Here is a 15,015-nt window from a genome sequence, read left to right on the forward strand (position 1 = left end):
ATAGGAGGCCATAGTGCCAGGACCTTGTTTTCCTGACACTATAGTTTCCCTTTAAATAACAATAATAATAGTTTTACAGAAACTCTTGATATGACATGTTAACATGTTATCCAATTAAAGTTTTGTCAGCAGGGACTGAATGCCATGCACAATTGTGATGGTGTCAGAAATTTGGAGCTGCCCCAGAGTAACTGCTTGTAAATGGTGATGTAGTGGCTATGGTGCTTAGAGTTTTGTTAACACATGTCTAACAATAAAGCAGTAATTTGTATAAATATAATAAATGGGTGTAAGTGCTTGCCTCAGAGAAAAAATTGAAAAAGCTGGGTCAGGATTCTTAAAGGGACACTATAGTCACCTGAACAACTTTAGCTTAATGAAGCAGTTTTGGTGTATAGAACATGCCCCTGCAGCCTCACTGCTCAATCCTCTGCCATTTAGGAGTTAAATCCCTTTGTTTATGAACCCTAGTCACACCTCCCTGCATGTGACTTGCACAGCCTTCCATAAACACTTCCTGTAAAGAGAGCCCTATTTAGGCTTTCTTTATTGCAAGTTCTGTTTAATTAAGATTTTCTTACCCCCTGCTATGTTAATAGATTGCTAGACCCTGCAAGAGCCTCCTGGATGTGATTAAAGTTCAATTTAGAGATTGAGATACAATTATTTAAGGTAAATTACATCTGTTTGAAAGTGAAACCAGGTTTTGTTTCATGCAGGCTCTGCCAATCATAGCCAGGGGAGGTGTGGCTAGGGCTGCATAAAGAGAAACAAAGTGATTTAACTCCTAAATGATAGTGAATTGAGCAATGAAATTGCAAGGGAATGATCTATACACTAAAACTGCTTTAGTTAGCTAAAGTAATTTAGGTGACTATAGTGTTCCTTTAAATGGAATCCTTGCATAATTTAAACAGTAGTTTAATTTACAATTTTTTAGATGTGATATGCTCATAAATGTCTGTGGCAAGATTTATGCAAGATAAACAATTTAGGTTTAGTCCTTTGAGTCTTAGAGAGTGGAACATGTTTAACACGGTTATTGTAACATGATACAACGAGCACATCTAGTGGAGCACAGATACGTCTTGCTAGGGCTATGAATGGGTTTAAGACTGCCACTTACTGGCTGCACATTATTGCAGCTATTTTAGTTTGTAATTTAGAGACCATACTATTTTGGATGGTCCGTTTAAAAGAATTAAAGTTTTCTGAAGTGTAATACTATACAAAAAAATACCCCTTTTGCACCAAGGCTGCTTTTTATTTATTTTTTGCTTTTTTTTAATATCTGTTGTCATTAAAGCATACAAAGATATTTAACATTTGGGCAAAAGTCCAGGTTTCCATGGCAACTTCTGTGTACCGGATCCTGTCTTTTCGACGCTTTGATTTTCCTGTGGCAACAAACAAGGACAATCACAATATGCGCTCAATATTAATCCTATTGCTCTTGAACAACTTAACTGCATTATTGGTATATTAGTTTTGTCGGATTCCTAGGGAGGCATTTAAAAGCAAGCTCTAATAATTTGAAAAATTTTGTCATAAATTGCATCTGAAAAGTCACAATATATGAATATTCCTTATTTGTTTTCTTAATGCCCACCACCAATCTAGACAGGAAACATAGCAGCAAGAGTGTACAATTATTTTCAAATACATTTTATTAGTTAAAAAAAAAAAAAAAAATGTTTTAAAGGGAAACAATAACAGTGGCAACGGGTACAAAAGAGGATAACAGGAAAAATGGGGTAAACAAATTCCCCATCCATTTCTATTTAAACATATTTGAGAAAAAAGGACATTATTCTGCTGCACTTGGGTTAAATTGTGGTTCACAATGAGGGTTCCACCACAACACAGCTTAAAACCTAAATACTTTATTCTATAGTTTTTAATTGTTTTCTATGTACATTTCTATGTACATGCAGATACAGTGGAGGGGGTTAAAATAAAAGGATGATTAAGCCATGAGTGCTTCATTCTTATCCGCGTCTGATCACAGACGTCATGATTAACGTTCTCTGATTAAACTAGATTAAGCCTAAAATGCATAGGCTTTCCATTAAAATAGTGAATAAAAATGCTCACTGAAAGAAATCACTTGCAACAAATTTGGAAGTTAACAGAACCCGACAATTTAAACTCCCTGCTTATCTACTGTACAGTGTCAACTGTGATATCACTTCCAGTTCATTTCCCGTGTTGTGACGCCTATTATATTCACATTTCATGTCAGATTTGACATGGCACAGCTGTGCAGTTCTCATACGGCTGGAAGCTATCCAGAGATTTATCACACAAAAATTAAAATAGATATATTTGTTAAATATTGTGTATTTCAGTGGTTACCACCTACAGTGCTTTCAAACTGTGTTCAAATAATTCTTTACATGATATCCCTTTTCTCAATGTGTAGGACATGAGTTTGGTTCTGTACTGTGATGTTTGGAGCTTCATAGATCTATGGTTTAAAGGGTTACACCATGCATCATAACCACTATAGCCCACTGTACTGGTTGTGATGCCAAGAAAATGGCGGTTTGCCACTTAGGTGTGACTCTACTGGGTTCCAAAGCTCCCTGGTGGTCCAACGATGGACTTCAGCAGAACTGCAGATGCCAGAAGCTATGGGAGTCAGCATTTGTTGGCTGAGATTGTCAGCCATTGTCAGTCCTCTCTCGCTCACCTTGTCAGTCCGACAATCTGCCGACGCCGCGATCCGGTGGACCACCTCTCCCACGCAGAATAAGGCTCCACTTAGCCTCAGGGCTGCCGGCCGCTGTGCACTTCCCCCTTTTTATGATGCAGCGCATGCGTGCCGGCGTTATGATGTCAGGAGAGCTCTATGCAACAGAGCTCAGCACATACGTACCTTTTCGGGGCGTGGTTATGCTAACCACGCCCCCATCCATATGAAAGCCCAGTCTGCCCAAAGCACAGTGCCCTGTTGTGGCTCCTAGTGTGCCTTGTGTCACGAGTGTCCCTTTAGCCCATTTCTGTGTCCTTTGTGATAGTTCTTTGGCTCTCGACTATTCTGTTTTCTGGCTCCTTTGACTCGGCTTTGTTTCTCGGTTATTGAGTAGTTCTGGCGTCCCTTGATCTTGGCTTGTCCTGACATTCCTTTCGTTTATTCTTTATTCCGCCCATTCTAAGGACCAGTTTAGGGACATTCTTTCTGTCTCTATTTTCACCTGGTGGGTTTACACTCTGCGTGTTGGGTAGTACGTTACACATACAGACTGCAGGCAAAATTACCACTTAAAATTGCTGAAGTGGTCATGATGCTTGTAGTAGGGATCTCCCTTAAATTGCCTGTTTAACAGTGGGATCGATTCTGCCATGTTTGCATACAACAAGTTAGAAAGTACATATATATATATATATATATATATATATATATATATATATATATATATATATATATATATATATATATACCTTAATAAAAGAGAGCCATATTGTCATTCTTTATATTAGCTACTTACAGATATGTACCTTTACCCTAAATTGATTGGAATTGTACACCAAACAGTAGTGTGGCTTGATAAAGTTTCTTCTTGAGCTTGATGTTATTTTATTGAACTTGAGTGTATTGGAGCATAATAGTATATGACAGACAGTGATGTACATTGTAATGATAAAGAGATACACGTTTGTCTGTATACCACAATTATACTCAAGAAACAAATGCAGTACAAATACTACAGCATCACCGCCAAATTTAAAGTTAAAGGGACACTATAGTCAACAAAACAACAGCAGTTTCGGTGTATAGATCATGCCCTTGCAATGTCACTGCTCAATTCTCTGCCATGTAGCGGTTAAATTACTTTTAATTCTGCATATGCAGCCCTAGCCATACCTTCACTGGCTGTGACCCACACAATGTGCATGAAAAAAAAACTTTTTTCATTTTTAATCAATGTTAATTTGCTTTTATACGTTTTTATCTCCCGCTTTGTAAATGTAACTTTAGTCATACACAGCATGCTGCTGCAGGGTCTAGAAGGCAATTCACAGAGAAGGAGATAAAAAAAAAATTGTAATTAAACAGATCTGCAATAAAGCAAGTTTAAGCATTAGACCTTTCTTTACAGGAAGTGTTTCTTTCTGTACAGGAAGGCTGCGTAAGGCACATACAGGGATATGTGACTAGGGCTGTATAAACAACCTGAAGAGAATTGAGCAGTGACACTATAGGGGTATGAGCTATACAATAAGACTGGTTTATTAACCTAACATTGTTTTGGTTCCTATAGTGTCCCTTTAAGGATAGTATAGGTGAAGAATATGCTGGTCGTCAGGATACACATAAAATATGGAATGAGAATTTTGTAAAGTATGGGAACAAGTATAACTTGTATCTAATAGTTGTTTACTGTAGAGCCACTAAAATGATTGCCATGATGTAAGATACCTATAGAGGGTACAGGGGCCACAGAGGGAACTGAGACTTTATTTACTGTTTTTACCTTGAAATCCCTAGTTGGCTACCGTGTAGTTATAAATGAAGGAGCAGGTTGGCATGTCATATTTAACAGTTTCCTCCATAACTCTGTGGATCGATATAAGGGATAATGCAGATATATATGCTCACTCTTAAGGCCCAGAGGACCAACTTTACTCTTGCTCTGTCCCCTGAAGGTTAAATAGGGGTTACTATCATCTGGTGGCCCTAAAAAAAAATCACAGACCTAGTGTCATCATTTCCACGTACAGTTTGTACATTGCATGCCCTGAAATTTGGCTGTGTTTTAAAATGTTGTGTACCAATTCCCTAATGCATTGTCTTCTGTCTTAACACTTTGCCAGGTTCACCACAATTAGCACTATGACTGATGGGGATTATGATTATCTGATTAAGCTCCTGGCTCTCGGAGATTCTGGAGTTGGAAAGACTACATTCCTTTACAGATATACTGACAACAAATTCAACCCCAAATTTATCACTACAGTTGGAATAGATTTTCGGGAAAAAAGAGTGGTAAGTAAGTCTTATAATAGTTATTTAATGAAATATGACCAACCTCATAAAATATGCTCTGCTCTGCCCCTATAGTTAGGTAGAAACGTACCTGAAAGACACATTCATTTACCTTTCGAAAAATATTGTCGAGTCTCATTTTTCCTTACTGTTGCAAAATGTAGGCCAAAGTAGCTGTATTGAAATAAAATCCAAATTAGACAAAAAGTCAATTTGTTTCTCATTCAGTGTAATATTGGGCAACATTTTTCAGAAATATTACAGACTTACCTTAATACAGTGTAAATCTCAAATGTGCAAACCATTGTATGAAATATTACTATATTAACCACTTAGACCCAATATTGACATCCAAAAAAGCAGGATGCCAGTAGGAGGGAGGTAATGGTTACAGGCCAGAGATAGAATCAAATTACTGTCAGGACAGCCTGGTACTCACTCCTGACAATCAAACATGCCAGCCCATGGAGGGCAGATACTATTTCAGTGCCCTGGGTGCTGCATGAATCCATCTAATGATGCACTCACGCTAAACTTTATAGGGACAGTTCCCTGGTTCCACCAAAAGCAGGACACTAGTGAATAAAGTCAGGACGGCAAGACAGGACCCAAAAATCAGGACTGTACCGCCGAAATTGGATATGTTGGGAGGCATGTAACCATCCCTATGTGGATATTGAAGGGGATCCCTTGCCTTATGAGATCTTCTCTGCACAGTAAAATGCATGGCAAGGGGGGAGAAACAAGACAAGGGAATGGTGGACAAGTTTCACACTAAATTTTTTTTTTATAAACAGCTAACGGAAAAGCAATGATTCATAATTAACATATCCAGCAGTCCTGCCTCTGGTTTCTAACCCCCAGCTAACTCTTTCAGTTATATTACACTTGAAGATTAAATACAAATTGGAATTTTTATGAAGATGTTAGTAAATTTGATTTTCGTTTGCAGCTCTGGTGAGAATCCTGCTACAAAATGTGTTTCTGTGCTTCCAGAAAAACAATGCATACACAAAATTGCAGTTTTATGTGTATTTAAGAACTTGGTTTGAAGGGGTTAGAAATCACAGTTGTGCTGCAAAACAACACTTTCACTAGCGGTTCCAAGTAAAGGAGTAGCATTGGATCTGGATAATTTAACTAAATATCATAGCAGAATCAAATTATATTTATTTTGCATCCTACTTTATATATTGCCTAACATCCTCAAGTTAAAATATCTGACATTTGAATAAGAAAACAATATAAAGTTTGTTCACCAATGCGATTGAAGATTCCTAAATAACATCACAGACGCTTTCAATTGAAGTTTGTTGTTTTTTTTTTTTTAAATCCTTCAGGCACTTTGTAATTTATTTAAAAGACACTAGTTGGAAGCTAATAAACGCTTATGCTCTGGGTACACTGTCAAAAAAGCAATCTCCAAATGTTAGCTGTCTGACTTGTTATTTTTTTATAAAATTAACCTCAGTCCTCTGATGTCAGTTTCTGAACAAAATGCTGCTTTCTTAGTGGCTTAACATTTATTTGAAAAATGGAATGCATATAAAAAACAGTTTATATATATATATATAAAGAAAATCTCTGGTGGGATTTGAAGAAGGCAGTTGCAGCATGCAAACCCAATAATATTACTGAACTGGAGGCCATTGTTCCTCAGGAACGCTGCCAGAAGCTGGTGTTTGGATATGCATCTCATTTGCAGCAGGTCATAACAGCAAAAGTGCTCTACTAAATACTAATGATGCTTGCCATAAAAGGGTTGGATAATTTTGAAACTGGAGAAATATTTATAAGTTGAATTTTCAGTTGAATTTGGGGAAGCTACTTGAAACCTTCGTTGTGTTGAGATATGTCAATTGCTTTTGTTTGATTTGTTCATTACAAACAGCTGAAAGTCTGTAAATGTTGACAATAAGCCTAATTTTTCAATGAGGATTGAATAACTTTGATTTCAACTGTATATAAAGGTTGCTGTCCGGGGAAGCGTTTATTTGTTAATAATTTATAGAAATAAAGGGGGTATGCTTCCTTATAGATTATAGTATCCTTTATCTTTCCATATTTCAGACAGGCTGTGACATGTCAACATCATAGGCGTCAACAGTCCCACATGTGGACTATCATTCCACTGGACATTCCATTTAGCAATATAATACAATGTGTGAATAAAAACTAGCCAATAGGGACTATCAACTAGAGACCCCAGACTAGGGACCTTGGATGACTATATTTCTCAGTAGGGTCTCATAAATGTCTTTCATTTTCAGACATATTCTTTTTACTGTTAAAACTGTTTTTGACTCTAATGGTTCAGACCTAGGCGGATTGCACGTTAAATTTTGTTTTCTTCATTCAGATCTGCCGTAAGATCTTCTCAGGATTCGTAGAAGTTCTGTTACTCTCCAACAATTTCTTTTTATTTTTTTATTCATTTTTATTATACATTGTATGCCTCTAATGCCTGGAAACAAAGAGAAAAGATTTCCCTACCTGGTGGCTTTAAAGGTTTATGGTTAAGTACATCTTATAAGATTTGTTCTGGTGATCATCAGTTAAACATTCGGATAAATCTTCATCTTCAAAACAATACTGAGCAATTTATATTGAAAAGGATGTGCGTATCGAGTAAAGTATCTTCAGATTCAGCAGTGACTACAATACTACTTAAAATATATAGAATCCTAGTAGCTAATCGTATTTCTAACGGTGCGTGTCAGGAAGTCTTATATCACATAACTGTCCATGTGCCACGTAATATTGTTCCTGATTTTGGATCTGAGGCTCCATTGATTCTTTGAGACATTAAAGTAAATTATATAAAACTCTTCAAAATGTGCATGCACAACATGTTTAGGGAATGTTATAGCTGTCTTTATGTGTAGATCTGGGCAGTTAATGCCAATACAATGAAGCTGACATGCACAGATGTTTGGAGGCATAGAGTCTGTATAATGTGTCCTATCACCAGATCTGATTGTGTTCCTATGACTTCGTTGTGCATCTTTATTTTCTCTGGAAACAGATGTGATAGAATTCTAAAGTGCTCAAAATGTATGCTCATTTGTATCCACTTAGAATTATACCCAGTTAGAGAAAGCAAAACAACAAAAAGCATAGATGAATAAAATAGCAATGGTAGTTTTAGCCGAAAACAATGTGCTAAAACACTATTTGATGAAAGTATGGTTTGACATATTTTGACGTTTCAGATAAAACTGGCCTTTTTTGTAGATTATATATATAGTTTATAAACTATATTTTAGTTTGAATCTATGAAATGTATTAATAAAAGTGGCATTTTCCTTTAGGTATACAATAATGCTGTCCCTGGTGGAACACATGGGAAAACCTTCAAGGTACATTTGCAGCTATGGGACACGGCCGGTCAGGAAAGGTAATATACTATAATTCTAATGATGTATTTGGATATATAGCATGTAGTATAGACTGACAGAACATAGATGGAACTGCTGTTTGTCTGTAGTTAGTTATACAATTCAAGTAAAATAAAATAATGCTTTAAATGGATTTATTCTGGTGTCTTTTGTCCATGTTGAATTTTTAAGTTATCATTGTTAAAAAAAAAGTTTAAAATCTCAGTGTCATTCTAACGTAACATAACCACTGCATCTCAGGATTCTCCCATCACTCTCAGCCAATACCACTACAGCTTTGGGGCTAACCTGCTACAGCACTCTCAGCCAATAAATATTGCAGTTCGGTAGCTAACTTGTGTGACAAAATGGCTTTTGTCACTAGGTTTGCATGTGACAAACTGCCCTGCCCCCCTGTCTTTTGGAGGAGCCGGATTGCTAGCCTCTTACCCTGGGATGCTGGCCCGTTAAGTCTTAAGGCACTTGGGACAGAGCCCTCTGTCTCTGGATCACATCGTTCGCCTTACTTGCTTGGATTGTACATTTCCCCTGTTACACTCGTATGTGGGTTCGTGCAGTTTAACTTCCATTACAGCTGGACTAAGGCTGTTTGTAACGACGAACAAACTGCCGAAGGGCCGACCACCCGGTCTGCGGAGTGTGCTGCTTGTTAGCCACCCAGAAGCTGCGGTTAACCGCAGCTTAATTGTCAAATGCCTGGGTGGACGGCGTTCGTTTGCCGAACATGTGGCGGCGGCCATTTTAAATCGCCGAATACTCAGCGGTAGTTTGTCGTCGACGCTCTGGAACTCTTTTTGGGTACATTTGCACGGACAGCTGGTGAACTTAAACTTTACTCGACGTTATTGAGAACTGTGTTCATGGGATCTGAGCACTATTCGCCTATAATATGCGCTCAGATCCAAGCTATCTCTGGGTGTGTGGAACATGGGGACTTCGTTCAGCGAAACATGAGTTATTGATTTTAATACAGTTTTGTTAAAAGGTAAAAAGCACATGTTTCTCTCTGCTCGGAGATAATTAGGTTCTCTGCAAGCACTTAAGTTAATTATCTCCAGGATAGAGAGGATAGGTAAGTTAATTATCTCCAGGATAGAGAGAAGGGGTTACACTCTTCCTGTGGGTGTGTGTAATATTTGTAAAGTACAGTGATTGGTTCTGTATATTCTGTTTCAGTCTTCCACAAGGTCCCATGTGGGAGTGTCCTTGCTGGAAGACCATCATAAAAGGGCTGAGTTTGGCCATCAATAAACACATTCGTTTTACCCCTTCAAGAAGTCTCGACTCATGTTTGGGGAATTGGGAGCTATAATCACTACTTCACTTTTTTCAGCTTGGATTTCGGGAGACGCTACAAGGATCAGAGCTGCACGGATAGCAGGATCCTTTGCAACTTGCTTCCAGCAAGCTATCAGCCAATAACCACTACAGTTTGGGGGTTAGGTGGCTTCTAGCACTCTTAGGCAATCACCTCTTTCCTGTTGGATAAACCATTGATAATGAAGAAAAAAAGGAATTGGGGGAACTCCAGGAACATGCATTTTACAGGAATGGTGATGCCGTAGAGACCAAAATGTATACATTATACAGATTAAGGAACAGCACACACATAAAAATACAGTTTTACATTTTATAAGGCTACTTAAAATCACCTATCTCAGCAAACACATATAGGGGTTCAGTTCCACCATATTGCCTTGTAAAATTTAAAACCATGTTTTTATGTGTGCGCTAGTCCTTAATCTGTTTTGTAATAAAGAAAAAGTGTTCTTATCCCCACATTTAGTGTTGCTAATTCCCCCTTTAGTGTCTCTTACCCCTATTCGAGCCTCTTTCATACCACCTTGTGTTTCTTACCCTCCTTGATCCTTTTACCTTCCCCCGCACCCCCTCTTTGTCTCTTTCCTACCTTGCGTCTTTTACCACCTCCTCTTGAGTCTCTTACTACATCCTCTTGTGTCCTTCATTCTCATTGTGCCTTGTGCACTCCACTTGTGTCTCTTACTCTCTGCCCATTCTCAACACCTCACGTCTCTTACCTTCAGTTTTAGAGTGAACTTGCGGACCGAGGTAGAGGATCTTCTTAGGCTCAAACTGGTCTGACAGAAAGTTGCTCGCTGTTCAATCTCTGCCCCCTCCAGTCATAGCAAGCAGCTATCTGTCAGACCACTTAGAGGATAAATAAGATCCTTTGCCATGGTCTGCAAGTCAATGAAGTGACTGCCAAGATGGGGAAACTCTGTGAGCCCCCATCCTTCCGGAAATTGTGCCGATTTACCCCACTATTCTGAAAAATATGGTAAATCATCAAACTCTAAAATGAAAACCATATGGTAGAAGAGAACAAGACAAAGGTCTATGTTTTTAAATATGGTACTATTAGAAGATTAATGAAAGAGAAGGTATGCATGCTTAAAATCCAACTAAAAAGCAGTGGCTGCTGGTTTGCAAACTCATGGCCCAAATTCTTACTGTAAACATGCAATTGTCTGACATGATTCAAACTGCTAAAGCAATTTAATAAAGTTAAGGTTAATAAAGGTTCAAGGCCAGATGGTATACCCACAAGAGTACTTACGGGGCTTAGTCTTGTAATATCCAGACATTTATTTTCAATCGTCAGTAAAACGCTTTTTCCTGGCATGATACCAACAAATTGGTGTACAGCACATGTAGTAACAATATTTCAATTACAGACCTTGTAATTTCATGTTAACTTGATAAGTATAGTGCTCATGGTGTAATTTGAAGGGCTATCAATGTGTATTATTAAGGAATACCACTTTGAACTGTGATATTATTACCAAAAGGCATGGCTTTATAAACGACATATTGGATTAAGCTAACATAATTTTATTCTATTACGGTATGAGTAAAAAATACCAGTTCAAGCTTTGCAGTGGATATAATCCTTTTAGATTTTGCGTGTGATCATATGTTAGGTTACTGCAAATATTAAGAGATATGTTTTGTAGAATTTGATTTCTGTTGGATATAAAATTGGATAAAATGGTCTATCCCATTTTTCTGTCTGAGGTCCACAAATCTTTAGTTTGCCCATAAATGATCAGGCAAGGTGCAATAGAGGGCAAAGCCATGTGTTTGTGTGTAGCGGTTGTTTGTTGCACAGAATAATGGCAGATGAGATTCAGTACAGAAAATAACAACAGTAATATGCATATTTGAAATGTAAATAAACCTACAAGTTATTCTGTAAATATGCTGAATAAGGGAACTCACAAATAAAAAAAAAGATTTCATAATAAGTGTAGAAGACAGACTTGGCATAAGTATACAATATCGATCTGTGACTGCAAAGACAAGGAAGGTGCAGCCATGCATAAATAGGGCTAGGGACTCATAGGATGTACTTCATTAATGTAGAAATTAAGTGCAATATGAATTGTTTTCCCTCTCAAAAATGTTGTGTACTTGTTATATGCTACAATTTTTAAAAATATTTATTGATACCATTTGTAATGCTTTTTTAGGTTTCGAAGTCTCACTACAGCATTTTTCAGAGACGCCATGGGCTTTTTATTAATGTTTGACCTCACTAGCCAACAAAGTTTTCTGAATGTCCGAAACTGGATGAGTAAGTGCCATTTTTATATGTAATCATTTATGTGTTATATATGTATACATGTATAATTCTGTATACTTTTAATCTCAGTGATTATAAAGATAAATAGAAGCAACCCCAGATTTATACAGTTTGCTCTATTGTGACTTCACCTGTTGAGGTGCAGCTTTATTTCCTAAAGGGAAGATATCAAATCGACCCCTTGCCCATGGTACCTAGAGGAATTCAGCTGTACCTTATTGATAAAGTCCCATCGTAGGCTGAAATATATACGTCTGAGATTTACATATTCCTTGAAACAGAAGATTTGCCCTGTATTGTATTTACTTGCCCACCCCTGTGGGTATACTTTGTTTTAGATGCATGCAGACATTGCTCCTATGTGATAGCACAATTTGTAGAGAAAAATAAGAAATGCTTATAAGTTGTTACTATGCCATAGGAATAGCCATCTAGCTGTCTGTACTTGGTCCTCAGATGATCTTACTCTGTGCACAGATAGTTGGAGTTAGAGCACCAACAACATACATTAATGTCATAATGCCATAATCCAATAATATTTATTCACGATGATGACTCATAACAATGGATCTCATGAATTAACCTCTTAAGGAATAATGACATTCCTTGTATTCTGGTTCATACAGACGTAATTGCAGAATGGCTGTCTTGCTTGTATAACAGCTCTATACAGCTCTGTCATCTCTTTATTAGTTGTATTTTCCATTATGGAATGTGACCATTATCATTGTGTCCACATTAATCATTGTTGGTTCTTAAGAGGTGAAGCCTATCTGTAAATTGTCCAATCTTAAACCAGTTCAACAGTTTTAAATAATTGTAACCCAAATTGTATTTTTCTTTCTCTTTCTACTTTTCATAGGTCAGCTTCAAGCAAATGCCTACTGTGAGAGCCCGGACATCGTTTTAATTGGTAACAAGGCTGACTTATCAGATCAACGGGAGGTTAATGAAAGACAAGCGAAAGAGCTTGCAGATAAATATGGGTAAGTGATTCGCCAAACCCAACAAAGCATTCCCCCCCCAACCTACAGTTTTAAAGTAATGTGCAGCTTGCCTAAGGAATTATGTGAATTAATATTTAAGGTTTGAACCTAAATATATTAAATTATTTTAAGAGTTCTTGCCCTTGCCACTACATCTACCTACTAACACAGTTAGCCTTGGTTCCTTGAGTGCTTGACGGAACTGCGTAACTTATTCAGCTTTTAAAATAGCCAAGAAAGTATTATTACAAGAAAGAAATAGCCAAGAAAGTATAAGCACAATGTAGAACTAAACATCAGCCAGGAGATAACAGAATGTTCTCCTCTATTTAAGAATCCCATACTTTGAAACAAGTGCAGCTACTGGACAGAATGTGGAGAAGTCAGTAGATGTGCTTCTTGACTTGATAATGAAGAGAATGGAACAATGTGTGGACAAGACCCAAATACCAGATGCCGTTAATGGAGGAAATTCTGGGAAATTAGAAGAAGGAAAACCAGAAGGAAAGAAATGTGCCTGTTAAAAAAAACAAAAAACAAAACAGAAATATATATATATATATATAGACTCTGAATATCTTGAAACTGAAGTTTATCATGGCTGACAAACCACTACATTGGGCAGTTTATTCTCGCCGGTCATTATTATTTTATTAAAAAATAGTGCTATAAATTCCTCCTGGATCTCATTGTTTCTAGCTGATTTATGGAACATCTCTTGTGAAGAACGTGTTAAATATACATATTAATATATGCAGCAGGAATGATTAAAAAAAAAAGAAAAAGTTATAGAAAAAAAGCTGGTTATTGTTGTCTAAAAAAAAATAATGCATATATTTTATTCTGAATCATCTTTCTGTAATTTCTAGGTCAGTTTTGGTATAAAAGTCATTGCAATTTTAATTTCAGGCACGTATCTAGAATAGAAAAGTTTGGCTTTTTGTTTCGTCCCCACTGTATATTGTGTTATATCTACCTTGTGCTGTTTACATTTCAGGAAGCACCTGACATTTACTTGGACTTAAACAAAATGTAGCTGTCTACCAAACATTTGTGAATGATTTACAAAAAAAATGTTAAATGTAAAATGCTTAAAGTGTCTGTATTGCCAATGAAAAAAAATCTTGCAGGGATTAATTTAAGCCTCAGTTTTTGTGCTGATAACTGGGTGTTTAGCTCTTCAAATTCCAGAATGAGTATGTTCTTCTATCTCCTGATACTATATGAGTGAAAGATCTGAAGGGCATGTTTTGGAAACTTCGCGAAGGGTTTAATACATATTTTTTTAGGCGAACGAAAGGTCTGTCGGCCATGTCTCCTGTAAATGTTAAAGAAGATATTGCTTGCAATGGATGAAAAATGTATATCCGTCTCTCAGTCTACTGCTGATATATTTTTTATAAATGTAGTTTTAAATAGGAATCAGTGGGCTAGTTTTTTGAAGTATTTGACAATTGCATATTTTATTAACAAAAAGACCATAATACTGATTTATTTAAATAGTCAATCAATCATATGATCACGTAGGATTTCACTAAACCAAAAGTTGGGAACAATTATTAAGAGAATTGCAAATTTTACATTAAGATAGCTCAAATGCAAAAATTCTATGGCTTAGCCATCTTTCCTGTAAGTTTATTTTGGTTTAAATTGTGCATTTCCCTATTCAATTAAGGACATGTCTCAATTTAATGCACAAACACCAAGGCGGTTTTTAAAAATAAATAAACATCTAATGTTCCTGAAACTGTTTAAATGGCTTTCTAACAATATATATATATATATATATATATATATATATATATATATATATATATATATATATAAATTTACCTCTGGCCCACTGTTATTGAAATATGTTTCCATTGTCTGTACTCTACCAAAATATTAAAAGATGTTAGTCATTTAATAATGTGCCTAACCACTGTCATAGAAGCACATTTATCCAGAAAGTGTACAAAAAACATATAAACTACCTGCCACTCCAAGTACAATGCAGTTACAAAGCATTCTGGGATTGTTTTTGTTTTTGCAAAT

The 15,015-nt window shown here is 36.7% G+C and overlaps 1 protein-coding gene across 3 annotated transcripts in view; it reads left to right on the forward strand.

The window, feature by feature from the left end:
• Positions 1-14,724, forward strand: part of RAB27B (RAB27B, member RAS oncogene family) — a 263,969-nt gene extending 249,245 nt beyond the window's left edge. For all 3 annotated transcript variants that reach the window (XM_063456824.1, XM_063456823.1, XM_063456822.1), the window contains 5 exons: positions 4,819-4,990; positions 8,302-8,387; positions 11,880-11,983; positions 12,855-12,978; positions 13,313-14,724. In XM_063456824.1, coding sequence (XP_063312894.1) covers positions 4,838-4,990; positions 8,302-8,387; positions 11,880-11,983; positions 12,855-12,978; positions 13,313-13,502 — 657 coding nt within the window. In that variant the 5' untranslated portion in view covers positions 4,819-4,837 and the 3' untranslated portion in view covers positions 13,503-14,724. The remainder of the gene's footprint in view (positions 1-4,818; positions 4,991-8,301; positions 8,388-11,879; positions 11,984-12,854; positions 12,979-13,312) is intronic.
• Positions 14,725-15,015: the final 291 nt, after the last annotated feature.

Source organism: Pelobates fuscus, chromosome 5 (genome assembly GCF_036172605.1).
Source record: "Pelobates fuscus isolate aPelFus1 chromosome 5, aPelFus1.pri, whole genome shotgun sequence".
NCBI lineage: Eukaryota > Metazoa > Chordata > Amphibia > Anura > Pelobatidae > Pelobates > Pelobates fuscus.